Source organism: Camellia sinensis, chromosome 13 (assembly GCF_055761805.1).
Source record: "Camellia sinensis isolate YWXY chromosome 13, ASM5576180v1, whole genome shotgun sequence".
Taxonomy (NCBI): domain Eukaryota; kingdom Viridiplantae; phylum Streptophyta; class Magnoliopsida; order Ericales; family Theaceae; genus Camellia; species Camellia sinensis.
The window spans coordinates 123,452,708-123,475,397 of NC_138973.1; the positions used below are offsets into that span (position 1 = coordinate 123,452,708).

At 33.9% G+C, this 22,690-nt stretch overlaps 1 protein-coding gene and 1 long non-coding RNA gene across 2 annotated transcripts; both read left to right on the forward strand.

The window, feature by feature from the left end:
- The first annotated feature begins 11,456 nt into the window (after window positions 1-11,456).
- Window positions 11,457-11,917, forward strand: LOC145806420 (uncharacterized). Its single transcript, XR_014349530.1, has 2 exons — window positions 11,457-11,585; window positions 11,706-11,917. It is a non-coding gene; the product is annotated as an uncharacterized LOC145806420 (long non-coding RNA).
- A 376-nt stretch (window positions 11,918-12,293) lies between these two features.
- On the forward strand, window positions 12,294-21,086 carry LOC114273584 (chaperone protein dnaJ 49). The gene is made up of 2 exons (XM_028215393.2): window positions 12,294-13,825; window positions 20,790-21,086. The coding sequence occupies exon 1, from the start codon at window positions 12,738-12,740 to the stop codon at window positions 13,809-13,811; it is 1,074 nt and encodes a 357-aa protein (XP_028071194.2). The 5' UTR covers window positions 12,294-12,737; the 3' UTR covers window positions 13,812-13,825; window positions 20,790-21,086.
- The last annotated feature ends 1,604 nt before the right edge of the window (window positions 21,087-22,690 follow it).

Consider the following 22,690-nt stretch of genomic DNA (forward strand, 5'->3'; position numbering starts at 1 on the left):
AAAGCATGCAAGATGCTATCAAACGAACCTAAAATAGAGTTGAGGCATGATCAAATAACAACAAAAACTTATTGAAATGGAACCAATACATGCTAGACAAACATGTTACTTTGATGAGCCATCTATACAAGCATGCAAGACACGAGAAGAAGGGATGACCCTCTCCTATTTGGGACCTCAAAACATAATTTCCACCACTAAAATTCCTCTGGAATTCAGTGGTAGAAAGGTCATGCAAATACAAAAACAAGAGCCTAAAGTGATGGCTCAAAACAAGGCCAAACAAGGCCTTAGAGGGGGTAGACCACCCCCAACACCAACAAGACCTTAAGCAATCATTTCAAACACATGAAAATGAAACTTTTTACAGTTAAGAGTTAAGCCAAAATAAGCATGCAAATAAGGCTAAGTAAGCAATGAACACAAAGCTTAAAAGAGGATTAGTGACTCACCCTTGTAGAACCACTTCAAAGAGGTAACTCCAGCAACTTTTTGAACTAAAAACCAAACTTTGAGTTCAAACAAAATCCTCAAGTACCTCAATAATAAGAGAGTATGGTGTTTGAGTAGGTGCTTTAGTGCAAAAGTGCGAAGAAATTACACTTTTGAGCACAAACAAGTGCAAATATATATATATATAGAGAGAGAGAGAGAGAGAGGAAATGTAGAGAGAGATATATAAAACTTCTATATCAGGATTTCAGAACCTCTGGAAAGGGAGAGGGGTCTCCCTTCTTATAGAAAATCAAATCTCAAGCTTGTTGAGCAAGCTTGAGACTTGTTTCAATCCCTTCATACATGTGTATGGAGGATGAGATCTTTGCTCACCAGCTGTCACAACTGGCACAAAAATATCTGGAAAAGCAGGTAAAAGGTCTCAGCCAAAAGATATGGCCGATAGTCCAAAAAGAGTGCCGATCGACCAAAAAGAGTGTCGATCGGCCACCACTAATGGCCGATGGCAAGAAAACAAGGCCGATAAGCACAAGGCTTGGCCAATGGGTTGTAGGGAGGGCTCAAAAGCCACCCTCTTCCCTCAGGAGCAAGACCACAAGTCCTTTGTCCAGAACCAAGCACAAAACAGACAAGTTGAGAGATCTTAAGGCAAGGCGCGCAGCCGAGACCTTCGGGAACTCAAAACGAACATGAGCATGGATGATCATCGAGTGTTCAAACGATGACGTCCAAGTCTTGAAGACGGTCAAAAATGGGGTGTTTACATCATGGCATTGCATTGTTTTTGAAAGAGAAAGTATAACGTTTTGGTAAATGGCATGTACTACGTGTTAAGGCATTATCTATTGAGCTTTAACTCACCCTATATGGAAACCAACTTTCAGTGCTGATGGCATGCCTCTACCAAGGTGTAAACACCCCCATTTTGACCGACCCTAAGACTCGGGCACTTTTTTTTTATTATCCGATGATGAAAATAAGAATATGCTATCTCACAAAATTCTCAGTGAAAATATGGAATGTAAGCTTTAATCTCAGCCTTACACTTATTTTTGCCAAATTATTTTAGACCCATTCTCCATTTTCTTCTCCTTTATAATGTATTATATATATATATATATATATATATATATATGTGTGTGTGTGTGATGTTATATTATTATATAATATTTTATTAAATTGATTCGATGCCATGGTTTCACCCACGCACCATACTGTTGTATATATATTAAATATTTTATGTATTATTATATTATATGAGAATACTATTCCCCCTTTGAAAAATTCACTACACTCTCATCATGTGCTTTTTTGTTTTAGACCCGCTTTGGTCAAATTATGTTACATATTTGGCCTACTAAAATTTATTTTATCAGTCTATTTATTTTGTTATTTTATAAATAAAATGTTTTTGTGTATTTTTACATATTTTTTTGGGTATTTGTACATATATTTATGCTAATTATACATTTTATATATTAGAATATTATAAAGTTACTATGCACCTTTTGAAAACTCACTCCTCCACTGTTTGAAGTTATGATTGTTTGTGAGCTTATATTGCCTATAAAAGAGGCAAGTGATGGAGAGATTAAGGAGGTCTGGGAGATTTAGATTAGAGAATCAGAGAAAAAAAAAAAAAAAAAGAAGTGGGGCGAGAGAGTTTGAGAGAAAAAGAGTTAGAAAGTAAGAAAATTACTTTTTGAGAGAGAAAGGGAAAATAAAATATTTTTTTAGATATTTTTATTTCCATTTCATCAATACACCATTCAAAAAACAACCACTAAAGCTGTAATTCCAAATTTTAGACTGAGAATTGAGAACACATTCCACAAACTTGAGAGTAATCAAAAGAAAATTTGTGAATCAGAAAATTCATCATTTCCCCGAAAGGTGAGTTTTCGCAAACTTTCATTTAATTTAAAAATGTGATATAATTTGTTTAAATACTTCATTTACTGCTTTTCATAACTTTTTTTATTATTATTGCTTTAATGGGAAGGCTGCACCACCCACATATTAGTTGTAAATTACTTTTTTTTATATATTTTAATTCTACCATTATAATGGAAGGCTGCACCACCCACATATCTGTTGTAATTTATTTATTTATTTATTTTTAATAACTGTTTTACTGCTTTAACAGGAAGGCTGCACCACCCACATATCTGCTTTAATTTAAATATTGTATATAAACTGTTGTAATTTATTACTTTAAATAATTTATCCCACCGGATGAATAGTAACCTCCGGTGATGAATAGTAACTATGAACAAAAAATGCTCGGAAAGATGAATAACGATCAAAAAGGATAAATAGTAATTATCATGGTGAATAGTACTGTCGGCAATGAATAGTGCCCCCAGGATGAATAGTGCTCCTGAAAAATAAGTTTTCCCAGGCAGAACGGAACAGTCTTCCCGCGTCAAGCAGAATATTTTCCGGCAATCCCCAAAGCACATGAAGTTTCTTTATTTTTATTATTATTAATTTTTTTTATTTTTATTTTGTGAGTTTGTGTGGTGTTTATTTTGTTGTAATATTCCTTTCTCTCTCTCTTATTTGGTTTGTAATAATTTATTCAAAGTATTGTAATAATTCCCCGCCCCGCTTCTTTCTATCCCGTTCTTTTACTTGCTTTCTTTATCTATGAATATGCATCATATTTCATCTTTCATTATATCCATGCTTTGTATCCATGTTTCATGTATCTTGATTCGGCTAATTTTGCATTTGTGGATTTAATCAATTCCTATGTGATTATTTACGCTACCTCATGTTCTTGAGGTGATTCACATGTCATATCTTAGAAGCCAAATCTTTAGTTGCATCTCATGAGTGAATTGTATTAGGATTTTGTATATAAGACCATGCATATTTTACTAACTTTGTTTTGTAACTTGTTCGCGGGACGTTATACATGTAAGTTTTTATGCTTTAGCATTCCATTTGTGTGTGTTTTTTTCTTACTATGTTTAGCATTTTACCATGAGGCTATTTGCTTATGTGATATAACTGTATAAATGTCAATGGATGGAGGTTGTGTCGCTTAGTTTGGAATTATGTTGATTGTTCATGTTTGTAAACTCAATTTATTTGGGTTATATATCAAAACTCTTTCAAAATACATGAAATCAAATTGTTCCAAAATGAATGGCACAGTCTATACTTGTATGTTTCACATAGTAAATTTTAGGATTTATTAAATAATCAGAACATGAACATATAAAGAAAATAAAATTCATATCATGGTTAGTAAAGGCCGATCTTTTGATCGGGTGAGTGGGAGTACTCAATTAATGACTTTCCCCTCTCATACCTAAGGGTCCAAACCGAGACAACTTTGGTTACGACGAACAGTGACCTTGGCACGAGTCATGGGTTTTCTAATTTTTCAAAAATATTAGGTGGCGACTCTGAGATCTGATGACACAGTCCATTTTTGGCAAAAGGTTTTGCAATAAAATGGATTTTCTAAAAGTTGCCAAATCTGGACTCTCATCTATGTTTCACATTGCACTCGTGAGACTAGATCAAAGAGATCTCGAGAGTCCAAACTGTTTAACGCACGCGGGTACTCCCCGGGCATGTTACACAAGGACTTAGCTTTGAAGGATATTAGAGTTAAAGGCTCATTCATTTTGTATTGTAAATATCTTTTGTGCAAGTCTCGAGCTTTTATTTGTTTTGGGCTTGACCCACTTTTGATGTAACCCAGCATCATCTTGAAAATTTGTAGCCATTGAGGCACGAACTTAATTATATTTCCTTTTATTTCTTCATATCGCTTTGTGTCACATGCTATAGATTCAGGATTTATGATTTATGAATGTATAATGCATGTGGCACCATTTGTAATGTTATCAAGTGAATTAATGAATCATATTAGTTTTCGCATAACTAGCATACTTTATAGGATTATTTGTTATTGTTGTTTGGGGGCGTTATATAAAGGGGAGAGGTCTCTTTTATAGGCAAGATGGAAGGTTCTGGAACCCTTTCTAGGGTTCCATTGCTTTCTCCTTCCACTTTCCACCAAAAATACACCAAGATTGAGTTTTCAAGAATAACTTTATCGCGCTTGGATGTACGCACGCGTAATGATTGTGTGCACGCACCTTTCGCCATGGTATATTTGTCATCTTTGCATGCATTCCATGTTCTTGGCTTGCTTGTGGCCTAAGTAAGTCTAAATTGTCTTTTGATCAATGTTTTTGATAAAAGTGTCTACTAATTTTGAAAAATATGTTCGATCAAAGGACAACTAGGCTTTCCTCTCCTTCTTGGGGTTAAGAAATTGGTTTTTGGGCTAAAAATGAGGGGTAAAATGGTCATTTTTGTAAAAAGTTGATTTTTGATCAAAACGGGTTTACACAGCAACTCCAAACATCCTTAAACATTTTAAAGATGAAATAATTTACTATTTCATCATTGGGAGGCTTGCAAGCGCCTGAAGTCTTAGGGTCAGGTAAAATAGGAAGTCTACAGATGGAGTCATTGTTTTTTAGATGACTTTTGAAACTTGAATTGTTTTGGGGGTAAATACGGTGGTAAGTCTAGATATAGGGTGCAAATTGAGAATTAAGTTAACCTGAGTATCCAGGGTGAAAGACTGAAAACATGGGCGGAGTAGGTACCACGTACCTTCTACTTAAAAGCCGATAAAGTAAGTTTGGTAGTCTTACAGGATCTATTTGCAAACACCAGCTTAGGAATTACCGGAGTCGTATTTATCACCCCGTTTTGTGATCTTATTACATCGATACATATATTTTTGAAACTGAGCATTGGCATAAGATTTCAATGAATTCAACTATATAGGGATTTGGTTAGTCAATGATGATCGGAGTATTATGGTTATTTAACTGAGATGGATTAAATCAGACTTATCCTATGTTAGTTATGTGGGGGCTTTACAAGAACTTTGAAAGAAAAAATAATAATAATAATAATAATAAAACTCAAAAAAAAATAATAAATAAATAAATAAAATAAAAATTAGCACTCTGTGGCATCTCAATTACATGAAGGATGATTTTATATTGCAATAACAAATCTCAACTGGGAAGGAAATAATACTATACATTATAAAAGTTTTTGTTTGTATTGATTATGTTTTAAAATTTTATGCAATAATTATTGAAATTAAAATTATTATTAACGTTATGTTTGGGTGTGAGTTTACATTGCAATAACAATCACAAATTTTAAGGAAATAATTATAATATTTTGTTGGCATTTTAAAAAAATAGCTTAATTTATATAAATTAGGTTTTGAACTAATTATAAAATGAGTATTTGAAGTGCTATAAAATTCAAAAACATGAAAAAAAATATATTAGAAAATCATTTCATAAAATGACGTGTATTTAAGAGTTATTTATTATGAAAATTTTTGGTTGAAGGAAATGTCATTCCATAACTATAGATACGACAATGTCAAATCACAAAATTTAAGAAAATCTATTAATATTTATTTGACGTCAATGATTAAGAGAATTTGAAAATTAATTTAATTTATGTAAATTAGATTTTGGACCAATTAAAAAATGTTGTGTATCTTGAGTGTTATACAATTTACAAAATATGAGAAAATAGATTCATTTCTAGCTTCAAAGAGGTCATCATGTTTTTATTTATATTATAGTATAGATATTATGAAATTTGTATCTATATTATTATATTATGGAATTATATTATGAAAATCTTTTGATTAAAGCAAATATCATTATGTTTATATTATTAATTTAATTTATGTAAATTATATTTTGGACCGATTAAAAAATGATGTGTATTTTAAGTGTTATACAATTTACAAAATATGAGAAAAATAGATTGCGATTTCTAACTTCAAAGAAGTCATAATGTTTTTAAATTTATATCTATATTATTATACCATAGAGTAATATTATGAAAATCTTTTGATTGAAGCAAATATCATTCTATACCTGTTGATACTATTAATTTAATTTATGTAAATTAGATTTTGGACCAATTAAAGAAGGACTTGTATTTTGAGTGTTATACAACTGACAAAATATGAGAAAAATAGATTGTCATTTCTAACTTCAAATTCCTTATAATCAATACACATTTTGATGAACTCGTATTTGAAATCTATGCCAAAGGTTTTGTTGGAAATGGTAAAAAAATTCTGAGTAAAATCAGAATTTTTTTCTCAAGTTTGGTCTATTTTTTAGGTGGGCCCTGTGTATCTATTTACACGGGTCAAAGTGGTAACGCGTTCTATGCCGCGTTGTGATTCACGTGGTATATTTGGTTGCTCAAAACCATTACCGAGTGAATGGGAAATTGAAGCCAAAGTGTGCGCCAATAGAGTTTTGGTGGAAATTCCTTAAGGTTGTAAATTAGCTTGTCCCACATTGATTTGGTGGGAAGTTTTGAAAGGGTTTATAAGGCATGGGTTTGGTACTTGGGGTGTGCCCCAAGGGGATAAAAAATAAACTAGTTTGGAATAAACTAGTTTAATTTTTAGTTTGGAATTAGTGCACACCCAAACAGGGCCCTTCCCGTTTTTTGCTATCTGTTTGAATTATTAACAGATTCAAATCTGTTTGAATTCAAAACCAACAGGTATCATACCTATTCAATTTAAAACCAAGAGCCACATTTACATCTATAAATAGGACCACCCTCATTTGATGTTATTCATTCAGAAATTTCGTATTTCACCTCTGCTTATTCTATTCTTCATTTTGTTGCATTTTATTTCTGAAAGAAAGAGTGTAAACACTTAGTGTGTTCGTAAGGCAAACAATTTGTAGTGCTGCTATTGTTTGTGGTAGATCATTTCATCCTGGGAGATAGACGTCCAAATTCTGAAAGCACCATGGAGAGGACGAATCTGTCTTAAGAACACAGTGTAAAACACTAGATTTGATCAGATAGTTAGTCAAAAGAAATTAACCAAGTAAGTTGTTTAATTTTTATTCCGATTTTAATTTTGTTTATTTAATCAGATTTTAATTTTGTTTTTGTAACAAAATAAAATCTGTTTTTATATTTTTGTAATCAAACAAATTCTCTCATTTTCTTTATTTCTTTAAATTCCAGTTGTTGTTTTGTACACAATAGAATTAAATCTTTTAAATACAGTGAAGATTGTCCGACAGGTTTATCATTATACAATGATATAAAACTCAATAATCAATTGAAAAAGGAATGCTCTACTGGCCGAACTGAACTCGGTCAATTCTGATATCAGTTTGGATACAATTCCATCCTCCCTCCAGTATGTGGATCTTCTTCCCGAAGAACCCCTATTCGCAAATCTCGCCCTAAAAAATATTACAACAAATCTTCAAACTACCAAAAGAAACCTTACTACAAAAAGAGAAAATTTCTTAACACCAAAAATACATCCACATCTAAGCCCAAACCATGCTCTTCTAAGAAATCTACTAATTGTTGGAAGTGTGGCAAACCTGGCCACTATGCAAATAAATGTCTGACTAAAAAGAAAATTCATGAACTTGATGCCTCAGATGAACTCAAATACATTCTTTTTCTTAATAAAGAACCCCAGTCCGAATCTGAATATTCCTCTGACAATCCTTCTAATAATGAATTTCAACTTAATAAAATTGATAATGATATTATTATTTCCTCTGATAAAGAACCAGAAAACCATCCTGAAGAATATCACGATTGCCTATGCCAATCAACAACTGATTATTATAAAGCTATCTTAGAAATGAATGGTCTAAGTATTAATGTTCTCATGACACAGGAAAAAATGATTCTTGAATTTATTGATAGTATTGATGACCTAGAAAAGAAACAAGCTATGTTTAAATATTCTAATTCTAAATAAAGAAATGCTCCAACCACAATTACTACTCAAGAATTAAAATAAGATACATATGATTTTAAAGATGTTTCAATCAAGTTAATAAAGTTCCTACTCCATTAAATACACCAACAATCCAAGATTTATAAAATGAGATTTGCAATCTCAAAATTGATGTTCAAAATCTACAATCTCATGTCCTTGTTTTAGAAGAAAATCCTGGTGATACTAATGATTTTCTTGCTGATATGTCATTTCCTTATGAACCACGTCTCCAAGAATCATCCAACAAGAACTCCACAAAATAACCATTAGTTATTAATGATTCTATTGATTTACTTCTAAATAGCATCACACTTCAAAATTGGTATGTAGATATCAAAGTCGTCATACATGATTTTATTTTGACCACTATGGCACTTGTCGATTCCAATGCTCATCTCAATTGTATTCGAGAAGGTCTTGTGCCTTTTAAATATTTTGAAAAAACTGCTCAATCTCTAAGTACTGCTAATGGTGGATCTATGGATATTAATTACAAAATATCTCATGCTCAAATATGCAAGCAATGTATCTATATTATTATATCATAGAATTATATTACGAAAATCTTTTGATTGAAACAAATATCATTCTATAACTGTTGATACTATTAATTTAATTTATGTAAATTAGATTTTGGACCAATTAAAAAAGGACTTGTATTTTGAGTGTTATACAATTAACAAAATTGGAGAAAAATAGATTGTCATTTCTAACTTTAAAGAGGTCATAATGTTTTTGTTTATAATAGTATAGATATTATGGAATTTGTATCTATATTATTATATCATGAAATTATATTATGAAAATCTTTTCATTAAAGTAAATATCATTCCATAAATATTGATGCTCCTCATTTGGTAACTCTCAATTTTAGTCAAAAAAATCAAAAAGTCATTAAAAATTATCACATAACTCTCTACTTTTCAATATATCTTTTTGTAAAAAGTCAAAAAATTATTAAAATAGTCTATTCATAAACAAGACCCCAGTATGGAATTAAATTAACGTCATTCCATAGCTATATATATATATATATTATTGACATCAATTAAGAAAATTTTAAAAATTAATTTAGCCTTCGTTTGTGATGTGGGTTGGTTTTTTAACTTTTTAATTTTTTGGCTATTTTAGCCCGAGACTAAAAAGTCTCGTTTGGGATGAGCTTTTTGGCTTTTTGACTTTTTTTAAAGAAAAAATGAAATAATTATGGTTTGAATGTGACATTTTATCTTATTAACTTTTTAATCTATTTTGTTTGTTTGTAGCTAAAATAGCCAAAGCAGGCCATGCCAAACATAGCCTTAATTTGATTAAATTAGATTCTAAATCAATTGTAGGATGACATGTGTATTTTAAGTGATATAAAATTCAAAAGAGAAATTCTAATATACACTCCTTTAAAACCTTCAAGGCACAGCAACTTGTTGTGCCCCTTTGTGGGAGTTCGCCCCAAATATTTTTTGATGATCTGAACTATTCATACTGTAAGGTTCATTAAGAATATTATTCATGTAAAAAAAAAAGTTAATCGGATATTCATAACCCCATAATTAGGTCTTAATCATTTTTAAAAATTTATGAAAGTTATGTTAACTGTTAATTTTTATAAAAACAAATGTGCTTTGGTTATAAGGCTGTAGATATCCAATCAACTTGATTTTTTTACATGGATGATCTACTCGACCAACCATACAATATAAACGGTTCACATTATCAAAAGAGACTCGGGACGACAATCCACAAGAGAGCATAGCAGCCTGTTGTGCCAAAAGGCACAGCAGGATCTCCATATCCTTAAAAAGGGTGTATTATATCTCTAGTTATGTCATTTTGTTCTTTAGTTATGACTAATTTTATTATTTAATTATGATATTATTTTAGTTATGACTCATGAGTTTTTTAATTATATCTCATTTTATATTTAGTTATATATATATATATATATTTTGTTACAACTCAAAAAATTAAAATTATATTATTTTTCTTTTTAGTTGTAAAGCACACCTAGTGCGCACCATTTTAAGGGTGTGTGTTATAATATTTCTCAAGGAGATCATGAATTTAATTCCTTTAACGGGAGTTGAATTAAGGGAGTGCAAGTATTGAAGTGCTTTGAGATCTTTTGGGAAGTGGGTTATAATCCACTTCCCAGATTATAACTCACTTCCCTCTTTCACAAAAAGCTGATTAGCTTTTTGTCAGCTTTTAACCAAAAAAACTGATTATAAGCATCTTTTCAAAATAGCCCTTTGTCAAAGGTGAGGTGATTTTCTCTTATAGATACTAATCTAAGAACTAATATTTTTCCGATCAAAAATAAATAAATAAATAAACAATAATGTTTTTTTTACTATATTATATAATTATTTTTATTTTTATCTAATGATTTAGGCTTTATTTGACATATTCTAAAAAGGTCAAAAAATCAGTATTCTATTTAAGTGAGATCATCCCTCTAATATATCAGAATCCAGATCCTCCGTCGCCCTTTCCTGCGGCGCTCCCTGTCGCCCTCCAAAACGACGTCGTTTTGGAGGGTTTTTTGTTTTTTTTTTTCTTTTCTTCTTCTTCGTTCTCTCTCTACTGATTCCATCTCTGTTTTCCTCTGCAACTCCATTGCTATTTTTTAGGACTAGTGGAGTGAAGAAAAGAATACCCACTACTTCTCACAAAGAGATAAAAGAGGGAGGAGAAAGAAAGAGAGTGTGCGATACAGTGAACCCATCTTTTTGTTTTGTTTTGTTTTTCAGGTTCCTTTGAATTTATGGGTCTTGTCTGCATCGAAAGCTCTTGAAATCTTTAACTACGGTGATAAAAGAACAGAAAAGAAGAGAGAAAAACCAATTTTGCTGAAATATTATTATTATTACTAGCAGTGAAGGATACAAACAAAACCGTATAAAGCAAACCGAAAAAGCAGATTAAAATACAACCCCTTTTTTCGATTTTTGTTTGTTTGTTTGTGTTTATTTGTGTGTGTGTGTGTGTGTCTAGTACTGATCATGACTCGGCGATAGCTTTGCTCCCATGTCGGTTGTGAGAGATTGGGAATGAGAATGGGTTTCTTGCTGATAAACTAGAGAAATAAAGTGCGAGAAAATCGGGGAAAAAGTCGACTCTGTGGAGGTCACAGTTTTTTAGATTAAGATAGAGATCGAATTCATGGTTGCCTATTCTGATTTTTTTGATTTCTGGGTTTTATTCTTTGATAGAACTCCAAGGTGGGTCTTGCAAATTCATGGCGGTTTCTAGCTAAAGTCCCATTTCTTTTCTGGTCTGTAGTCTCTCTCTCTCTCTCTATATATATATATCTATATCTATATATCTATCTATCTATGTGTGTATGAATATTTGATGGGTTTTGGTTTTGATGATTTGTTTTAGGTATGAACAGAGAAGACTGATGTTGAGGAAGAGATCAAGAGCAACAAGTAAGCAAGCTCTAATGGCGGATCATGGTTATTCACCATCACCGATGGAGCCTTTTCTTTTGTTTCTTGAATTTTTTTCCTTAGGCATTGGAAAGGTAGGCCTCTTCTAGATTCCTCATCTCATGCTCATGTCACAAAAAAGTTATCATATTCCCTTCAAATGCTTCTTGACTTGATGCCTTTTTGTTCTTAAAAACCTCTTCTCTGCATTTCCTCCTCAGAGAGAGAGAGAGAGGGGGTTGTGAATTCTATGGCTTTCTAGCTATGTCCACCAATTGTTTACTATACCACCATGAGAGCTAAGGTACAGACCCAAAGAGGGATGCGCCGCAGTGAGAGAGAGTTATCAGTGAGAGAGAAAGAAGAAGAAGAAAAGAAAAGGAAAAAAAAAAAAAAAAAAAAAAAAACCTCCAAAACGACGTCGTTTTGGAGGGCGACAGGGACGCGCTAGGAGGATCCGGATTCTAATATATCACTTCAAACTTAATACATATTCTATAAAAATTTAAAAAATATATTTATTTATATCATTTTAAACCACAGTTACTTATAATCCTTCCAAATTAAAAAAACAAAAAACTAGAGAGAGAGAGAGAGAGAGAGAGAGAGCGAGAGCACTTTGCCAGCGACAATTCTCACACCACCACCGGTTTGGACAAAAACCATAGAGGACTTTTCCTGCGACAATTCTCACGCCCCCACCAGTCTGGAGTCCTATCTTCTATTGGCTCTTCTTCTGGGAGGGACTCTATCTAGAATCAACCTTACATCCCATCCAATTCCAATTCATTCCAATCCAATCCAATCCAATCCCACCCTCCCAAACCCTAATTAGATTTCAACCCACCCAAAACTCTGATTTCCAATCCCATTCCATCCTAACTTTCAATTCCCCAATTCACAAACCCATAAATTCCCTCCCCAATCCATCATTATATACACACACACATAGATATTGTTAGTTTTTCAAGTTCAGTTTTAGGGTTTGTTTTGAGATGGAAGGAAACAAAGACGAGGCATTGAAATGCTTGAAGATCGGCCGCGATGCTATCGAAGCCGGTGATCGAACCCGTGCCTCCAAATTCATCGCCAAAGCTTGTCGTCTCGATCCGTCTCTCTCCGTCGATGTTCTCCTCTCCAAGCTTCAGAATCCCTCTGGCGATGGACCCACCAACCAATCAGCTTCATCAAAGGTTTCGGATAACACCAATAACACCAATTCCGGTGCTCGGAGTAGGGTTTCGGCACCTGGGCCTTCACCATCGGCTTCGACTACCTCGGTGGCCTATACTGAGGAACAGATCTCGATTGTGAGAGAGATTAAGAGGAAAAAGGATTACTATGAGATATTGGGGCTAGCGAAGGGTTGCACTGTTGATGATGTTCGCAAGGCCTATCGAAAACTTTCATTGAAGGTTCATCCCGATAAGAACACTGCTCCGGGTGCCGAGGAAGCCTTCAAGTCTGTTTCGAAGGCGTTTCAGTGTTTGAGTGATAAGGAGAGTAGGAAAAAGTATGATCTTGTTGGGTCAGATGAACCGGTGTACGAAAGACGAGCCCCCAGGCGTCCGGGACAAGGGTTTAATGGGTTATATGAAGCTGACATCGATGCTGAGGAGATATTTAGGAATTTCTTTGGCGGAATGCATCCTGCGACGTCTGCCCAATTCGGTACCTTTAGCTTTGGTCCAGGGATGGGTGTGAGAATGGGCAACAATGGGTCTTCTGGATGGGTTAGGACTTTAATTCAGTTAGTGCCTGTGCTTTTGATTCTGCTCTTCAACTTTATGCCATCATCTGATCCCATGTATGCACTTTACCGATCGTATCCTTATGAACATCGGCTTTCTACGCAAAAGGGTGTTAATTTTTATGTGAAGTCAACAAGGTTTGAGCAGGATTACCCTCCTAATAGCCCTGAACGCGTGAGGTTTGATGGACTGGTGGAGAAAGATTATGTTTCGGTTCTTGCACACAATTGTCAGCTTGAGCTACGGCGTTTCCAATGGGGCTTGGAACGAGAAACACCACATTGTGACTCACTGAAACAGTTTGAGATGGTGACCTGATGACTTGATCCAAGGTCCACATTTGTTTCCTTTCATACTTTTATATGTTTTCTTGACAGTTTCAAGTCAGGCATTTTATGTATACTCTGGATTATTTGTTGACTTAGTTACATAGATTGACAAGTGTTTCTGGGATAAACTTGAATCTTGCGGAGAGCTTATAGATTTTGTTTGAGAATAATTCTGCACTAGTTTTTGATTTATGTATGGTGATGCCAGTAATCAATAAATAAATGAAACAATAAAAGTGTCATACCGATAGCAATTTCCACTGGCTGCAGCCGTGTATGCATGTGGTTTGAAGTTCTTAATCAAATTGTTGATCTTATTACAGTTGGTTAAATGTTATATTTGTCTGAACTCTGCATGTGTGTGTATTATTTCAATCATTTAAAGCAATGCTCCAAAAACATCACATTTAATCACTCAAGCACTTGCTCTGCTGTAGCCTGGGAACTGTATTACCAAATAACTTTTGTTTAGCACAATTACAAGAATGATTATAACTTGGAAAGGAGAAACTGCAAGTATCTTGTAGAAATGAATTGTGTTTGAAATTTATGATAGACTTTCTAGTTTATGTTTAATTAGTTTCTGAAGTATGTAATGGTGCTTAATGATTTTGATATGCATAGTGTACACCTGTGAAGCACAGGTGCGGGTACGGATATTGGTATGGGTACGATATGGGTACGCCGATACAGCAAAGCCTAAAAAAAAAAAAAAGATACGGCTACGGTTGGGGTACATCAATAATTTTTTTTTTTTTTTTTTTTTTTTTTTGTAATTTATAATTTGAGATTCAATCTACAAATGAAAGTTCAATAGCAAAACTAATAAGAGAAATTACAAATTCAAAAGAGAAATCATAGTTCAATAATACCAATACCAAAGCAAAGTCTATAAGCTATTTTAATGCCATTAAATAGGAGAAATTACAAAATAAAGTTTCATTCCAAAAGCAAGGAAAGTGAAATTTGAAAACTTGAAACTTCAGTTTTCACTTCCATCAACTTCTTCATTGAATAATACGTCTTTTATCTTTGGCACATCAAATAAAGAATCTGCAATTTCAAGTAAATCAGTACTCTCTAATAAATTAAAAACATCTCCACTAATGTTCCATAACAGTGTACTCTCAATGTACCAATCTCGTACCCATGAAGTACCCATGGAGTATCCAACTGCCAAAGAATGTATAAAAAATACCTGGTATGTATTTCGAGTACCCGGTACGCATGCAGCCCTATCGGTACGAGTACCAGTACCTGATAAGTATCCGGTACGAGTATGGCAACATTTTCGAAGTACCCGTACTTCATAGGTTTACACACATCAGTGCATGTGTTCTTGAGTGGGTTTTTATTTTTTATTTTTTTGGTGGTGGGGGGCTATCAATATTGACTAGACTTTGTGACCAGCTATTCCTTGTGCTTAGTCCATCAAGTGCTTTGGAAGTATAGCCTGCTTTTTTCTTTTGTCTTTTTGTGATATATAAAAAGCCCACTTTTTTCTTTCTTTGTAATTTTCATATAGGGAAATGTAGGGGCTCTCCATTGACAAACAGAAATCATCCTAGTAGGGTTTTTTTTGCTAAGTATTTTGTAATCAAAAAAAGAAAAATATACAATGAAGCTCAGCACACATCCCAAAGGGAGCAAAAGCACAGTCAAAGGACCAACTACTCCTACCAAGGGACACAAAAACCTAGCCTAGAGAGGAAATAAAAACATCTCTCACAACTCTAGAGCCTAGGTTATAAAAGAGGGATTCAAACTTCATCACTAGCACTTCTCAGGTTATGAAGTTTCTCTTCTGAGTTTTTTTTTTTTTTTTTTCTATCTTCCTCCTTAGTAGCCTCCCCATTATTGGCGGTAACAACCTTCTCAACCATTTCACTTGGAGATAGGCTCCCTCTATCATTTACTTATTCATTCATTTGGCATGGCAACTCTTGATTAGAACTTGATTCACCATTCCACAAGATTTGAGGATTTCAAAGACATTGAATATAGAAGGGGCGGAGCACCTTGTCCATCTCTCGTCGTTTATCTCTATTACTGAAACTTGCACACGATCTTTTCCGTTTTTCTTCTTCACCATTTCCTACTTTGTTGGATTTTATGTTTTAGTCTTTTTGACTCTCCACTCTTGTTTGTAAGAGGGAGGATTCAATGTCTTTGGTTTGTGAGGGCACAAATTAGTGGTATGACCAAATGCCTTACAAACATCACACTTGAGAGGTTTCTATGGAGCCTCAACTCTAATCTCATACGGATCACAATAACCTAGATTTGTTTTGAAAGACTTGGGAATTTCTATATTTGATGGCACTCCAAAATAAATACTCTCACAAAAGTAAGTCATGCTTTTGTTGAAAGCCGAATTATCCAAATAGAGAGACGTTCAAACGATGTAGCAATGTAACCCAAGGCATCTTCAGTCTAAAGCTCCAAAGGAACATTGTACAACTTCACCACATACTGCCATTTTTTAACAACAATCAATGTAGCACCATCGTAATAGGGATCATCTCCCAAAATTTTGTCCATAGCCTCTTCACTTTTTATTTTTAAAAAGAAGAAACCATTATCAATGGAGGCAACATCCTCAAGAGAATTTTTTCAAAGCTTTTTTGCCCAAGTCTTACATAATGGAATGAGAATCTTTTATCAATGACGTATCCAACAAAGTAATTTTTCCAGTGGGAAAAGCCTTCTTGAGATATCTCAATAGATACATTATACATGCCATCTACTAGGTTGGATATATCTATCCACTTTCAAATTGGATAGATTTGCATAAAATTGGATGGATGACCAATAGCCAATGTTGTTGACTGTGAAGGTGAACATATGACTGCACAAGGCATGCAAGGAGATCATACTAAAGGACAAAAACCAATAATGGTAAAGCAGTGGTAAAAAAGGACTAGATGGATGGGCATCACATATCTAGAATCAAGGGATAGGCACATAGGTAGAATGGTAGACAAGGAAAGAAAGGTACATTTTGAAGGAAATTTTGTAAGCCAATACCGATGATAAAAACAAGGACAAATTCCCTGAAGGCATTAATTAAACAAGCAACTGAATTTGCTCCCGGGTCCACAACTGAATTTGCTCCATTTTGCTTAGGTGGGAAGCAGAGGTACCCTTGAGCGGTGGCTGGGGTAGATAAAAAAAACTACAAATGTAATTGTGGATGATGTTTTTGAACCAAGGCCCTTAACATTAGACTTTGAATATTTGAAAACACTAAAACCTAGCTAATGGCAAGAGAGTGGGGAAGAAATAGGAGATGCAGATTCTCCCGATGACTCATATTCACTAGAATTAACCCCCAATAGACCATTTCAGAGAGATTCTAGGACGGTGGGGGAAATATTGAAAGATGCAATGAAAGCAATTCACCAAAAAAGACAACAAAGAGCAGACATGCGAAAAAGGGGTCGATTCCAGATAAGAGAATCATGGCAAGGGCAGTACCTTACAGAGGGCTTAGCTCTAGTTGTAAAGAAATCTTTCTATTTTCGAGACTAATTCAAAGAAAGAACGAATGCAATTTATCGATGACGAAAGTAATCTTGCTGGAGCAATTCTTGCATCCCCAAATGCTACTATTCATTTTGCACCTATTAGATACAATTTTTTTTTTTTTTTTTTTTTTTATTGGCACTAGTAGCAAGGCCTTGGGTCTTGAGGGTGTGCTCCCTCCAAAGTTTAGGGATCAAAACCTCTTTGGTGCTAACAATTCCTTGGGAGAAAACCCTTGAATTAACCGTGGTGCCCTTGCGGGAAACTCCTTACCAAGAGCTTGTGTGCGTGACATTTTATGGGGGCTAATGCATTGTTCTTACAATTTTCTAGAGTGCTCTTTACAATGAGTGGATTGTAAATTTTCATTGTAGAGTTGGTTGGCTATCACAAGAGGTGATGGCCAAAGGTGATTTTACCCATGACTTGGTTAATCTAATCTAAAGAGTCTTTTTCCTGATACCAATTAATTTTAGGTTGAATATCTCCAATAATTCTAACACTATTGGAGATGCTCTAAGCTTGAGCTTTGAGAATGGCTGAAAGAGAAACATAGTCTTAAGGGTATTCAAGTAGATTACTAAAGTTTGCTTGTTAAGAAAAACTTAAGTCCCTAGTTAGAGAATGTCTTACTAAAAGAAAGAGAGATCAATGCAATTTATAATAATTTTTTAAGTAGATAATACTTTAAAAAGTTTTTAACTTATTTGTTATTTCAACTTAAAAACTCAAAATAAACTCAAAAAATTAACTATTTTGAAACTACAATCGAGATCTTTTTCTTAAGTTTGTTTTTTAAAACTGCAAATATATTTTACCTAACAAGCTCTATATGTGTCTCTAGGTTTTAGAAGTTTTCACCATGTCAAAATGTTTTTCCTTAGTTTGGAGATTGGATGTGATGGGTTGGTCCGGTTTAATCACGAGTTATAAAATCTCCAACTAAGGCATTTTTCCGGTGGAAAAAGCCTTTTTAAGAGCTCTATAGGCACATTATACATGCCATCTACTAGGTTCTCAATATTATAAGTGTTAATTGTGAACTTGGCTTTTGATACCTTGTTAATCTCATCTTTAACTAAAGAACTCCAAGATTGTGGAGACTTAACCGACATAGCTAGTGTATCACTATCACTATCAATACAATGCCCTCTGCCAGATTGTGTGCTTGTCATATCTAATTTAACTGAAGCTCCATGTCTACAAGCTCCCACATTTTCATCATCTTTCTGTTGCCCGGTGCCCATTACATCTCCCCTTAGATTATCAGCACTTAGCTAGATTTACTTCTTGACTTCACCATTTCACTAGATACACACAATGGCCAAATTTGGCCACTGCTCAAGGTCAATTAGCACTCTATTTGGTGTGTTCTAGACATTGGATATCTGAGTAGCTCCAATGTCCTACTTCTTTGACAATTGCTCAGTTGAGATCTCCATATCGCTACTCCCCTTGGTCACTCCCAAATGTGAAGCTCCAGGATTCCCATACAAAACCACTCAGATTTGTTGTGCTAGCATCTGACTCTAAATCCGTTTAACCCTTTGGGTGTCCCCAAAGACGTGTAGACCGGCGGGGAAGCACATTCGGCCTCTTGTTGGTAGAGAGTTGAGCATCCGTAATGGCCAATTGGTCATGAAATTCATTGAAGAACACCTTCGCTGATTTGCTCTCTCTCTCTCCCATGCTGAGCATCCTCTGTTCAGCAAGCGAACCATACAAATGAAGTCCTGAATACAAAGCAATCTCAAACCCTAGCAATGAGGAATCCATGTCTCTTTACCCAAATTAATACTACCGAGTCAATCATCAACAATATCTCTCTCTCCTTAAGCATTTTCTAGGATTTTAAGATGCCGAGCATCCTCTGTTCAGCAAGCAAACCATACAAATGAAGTCCCGAATACAAAGCAATCTCAAACCCTAGCAATGAGGAATCCATGTCTCCTTACCCAAATCAATACTAACGGGTCAATCATCAACTACATAATCGCCGACACACTTGGCAGAGCTGCTGTCTGAAAAGCGGGAATTGACGTTGTCGAACTTGGCCTTTCCGGAGATGATGTTGTCCTGGAGGTATTGAGCGACAGCGGCATCTCTAGTTTCAATCTTGCAACAAATAACAGCTACTTAGGTTACAAGTTATAATCTCATCCAAGTAGTTAATGCAAACTAAAAGATTAATGTAGAAAATAATTATATACAGCACTAGTTGAAAAGTAGGAAAATAAAATAAAAATGTATTTACTTGTGCTTTGTTGTGCTGGCCTTGTTATATTCTGACTCCAGAGTGAGTTCTGTCTAAAATCTAACTTCTGTTTTGGCTTTGGAGCTTGATAACATGTCCCAGACTATACTAAGGTCTCGTTTGGCAAAACTTATTTGCAATTTATTTAGCTTAAAATTTAAAATTCCATTTATTAATAATATACTTGAATATGTTAGCTCTTTGAGCTTATTTTGAGTTTTATTCACTCTGTTTGATTTCAGTTTTTAGAATTAACTTTTCAAAAAATTTTACTTTTGTCGTTTTCTGTATTTTTTTTATTTTCATTGTTTGATTTCACTCTCTTTGAGCTTAAGCGTTTTTTTTTTTTTTTAATTTTTAGACACACATAACATAAATACACTTAAAAAGTATAATATTTGTGATTTTTTTTTTTAAAAAAAATTCACTAAATACTAAAAATACATTAAAAAAAATACGAAAATTCAGTACATTTTTTGTATTTTTGTGTATTTTGTTAATTTTTTAAAATATTTTTTCACAAATATTTTACTATTTAGATACATCTAAGTAAGGTGCATTTAAAAAGTTTAAAAAAAAAAATTAAAATTTTAAAAATATTCACTAAAAACAAAAAAACACGAAAAACAAAAATCTCAATTTCTAGAAAACTAAAACCAAACACTTATTATTATTATTATTATTATTATTATTTTGCTCAATCTGTTGTTTTGAGATGCTATTTCTAAGGTAGCTTCTTTTTGAGCAGTAAATAAGTTTTGCCAAACAGGCTTTAAGCATGCCTTTGGACAAAGATCGAAGAGGGTAAAATTTTGGGGCCATAGGAAAGTTGGAGGTCTTAGGCAAACACCTAAATGGCCTAAAGGGAGGGCCGACACTTTCATGATTTAAATTGCAATTAAGGGCATGTCTAAGTCAAGTTGCTGCATATTACATAATTCTTTGTTAATGACTATAGCGTTAAGTACTTGAATCTATAGTTAGTTACTTCAGAACCATATGTGCTCATTGTAACTTATTATATGTTGTTGCATATGGAAGCCTGTTCCAATCCTTGATATCAGTGGAGGAAATCTGTTTATGAAGTTGGTTTTTCAAGTAGAGGTGTATTTCCTTTTGTATAATATTTATTTGTAGATGAGCAAATTATGAGGCATTTGTTTGGAGTTAATTTTTCATCTGGTGCAGATTGTTGGGCAGTTCATCGGTCCCATATTGAAGAATTTCAGGGCTATTAAGAATTTGATCCGAGGACATAAAGGATACATTGAGTTGTGATTTCGGAAGTATTTTCATTGAATACAGATATCATCTTGATCGAGCATGAGTTAGCCTGTATGATGTTTCAAACTTCTGGTGGCATATATTTGAAATTGCTGCAGCAATTTGCATCACACGGACCCTCCCAGGAAAACCTAATTCTTATACGTAGTTATATGTAATGTTACTGTCATGTTTTATTTTATATAATTTTCTTTATGATAAGATGTAGCTTCTATGCGTTTGAACCGTCATACATAAGGTTATCGTGTGCGCACATACAATTTCGTTTTAGAAGGTAATTGATGGTAGGTCAGGCCATATAATTGTGTGTGAGTTTACCTCAGTCTCACATGCTTGGGTTTATGTGTGTGTGCACAGGCATGCATGTGTTGGCTGAAGCTAGTTCAATATCTGTCTTCCCTTTTTCTTTTGTCCCATGGTGAAAGAGCACTTCTACAGTGTAATGCCAAGTGTTAGGAAGTTGATTTTATGAGGGCAACCTGTTGCCCCTTCAGCTAGGTTGTCCAGCATATTTAAGACTAATATTGTTTTAGTCATCTTCCCCATTCTCAGTGAGGTTTCTTTGTAAAAAATCTTCACCCCTTAATACTCAGTTCTTCTTATTCTTCTATGTAAATGACCAGATTGTAGACACCATTATGTTGTTGACATCTCAGTCCACTAGGCTGTTTCTGCATAGCCGGTGCTAGTGTGATTCTTTGCGGCATTCATTTTGTTCGACAGATGGACTATTACCTCAGTATTGAACAACTAATGGGGCTATGATATTTGGAATTGTTCTTTCCTGACTTGTGATTTAGGGGCTTGGGTTTGAAAGTGGATCAAGAATTCTCTGTAATTCTTTTTTTGGGTGAATATCTCTGTAATTCTTCTGGTCTACTGTTTGAAGGCAATGATGATTAACAGAAGTCCAGTGAAGTTGCTGGGAGTTGGCCAAGTTGGGAGTCTATTATCATCTTTGGCTCTGCATTTTGTTGCAAACGACTAGGCATGTTGTTCTTTTGATTGATTGGATGTATCGACAATGCTATACTTACATTTGGTTTGACTATGTGCATTTATCATATGTGATGTGGCACATTTTACCGTCCTTGATACAATTTCACTAGCATTGATACAACAGGTCTTACATATATCTATTCTAATATAGTAATATATAAAGTGAAGGTTGTTGGTGGTGTTGACATTTTTTGTCTCACAATTTTCTTTTCCAAAATACCCCTTTATTTAGAGTTTTTGTAAAAGGTATGCAAAGAGCATGACAGGTTTCGAACCCATAGCCTTGTGCTTAATAATGAAACTCGTCACTTGAGCAAAACATTATATGAGCCTTTTTTTTTTTAATTGTCATTATTCTTATATTATATATATATTTTTTTTTTTGAGTCGCACACATATTGTATGTGCATTTTTTTTTTTTTTTCCCTAGTCACACGCATTATGGAGTGTTATGTGTTAAATGGTAAATGCAATTGGTCAATATGGCATTTTTCTTGTAGAAATGACTTCTTTTGCACTGTTGGGGTTAAATACACGGTGCTAAAAATTAATAATTAGTGACGGTTTTTAATAGTATTTGATGAAAAATATCATTAATTATCATATGTCTTATTGGATAATAGGGGCAAGTTTGGGAAGATCCAAAAAAGCCAAAAAGCCAAAAAGTTACTCAAAAAGCTAAAAAGTTAACACTATTCACAAAAAGTCAACAATTACGGCTGCACAACTCCCAATTCAAATTTTTCCCTACAAATCAATTTTTACAATTTTTTATTATACATTTTTCAATAAAAAGTCAAAAAGTT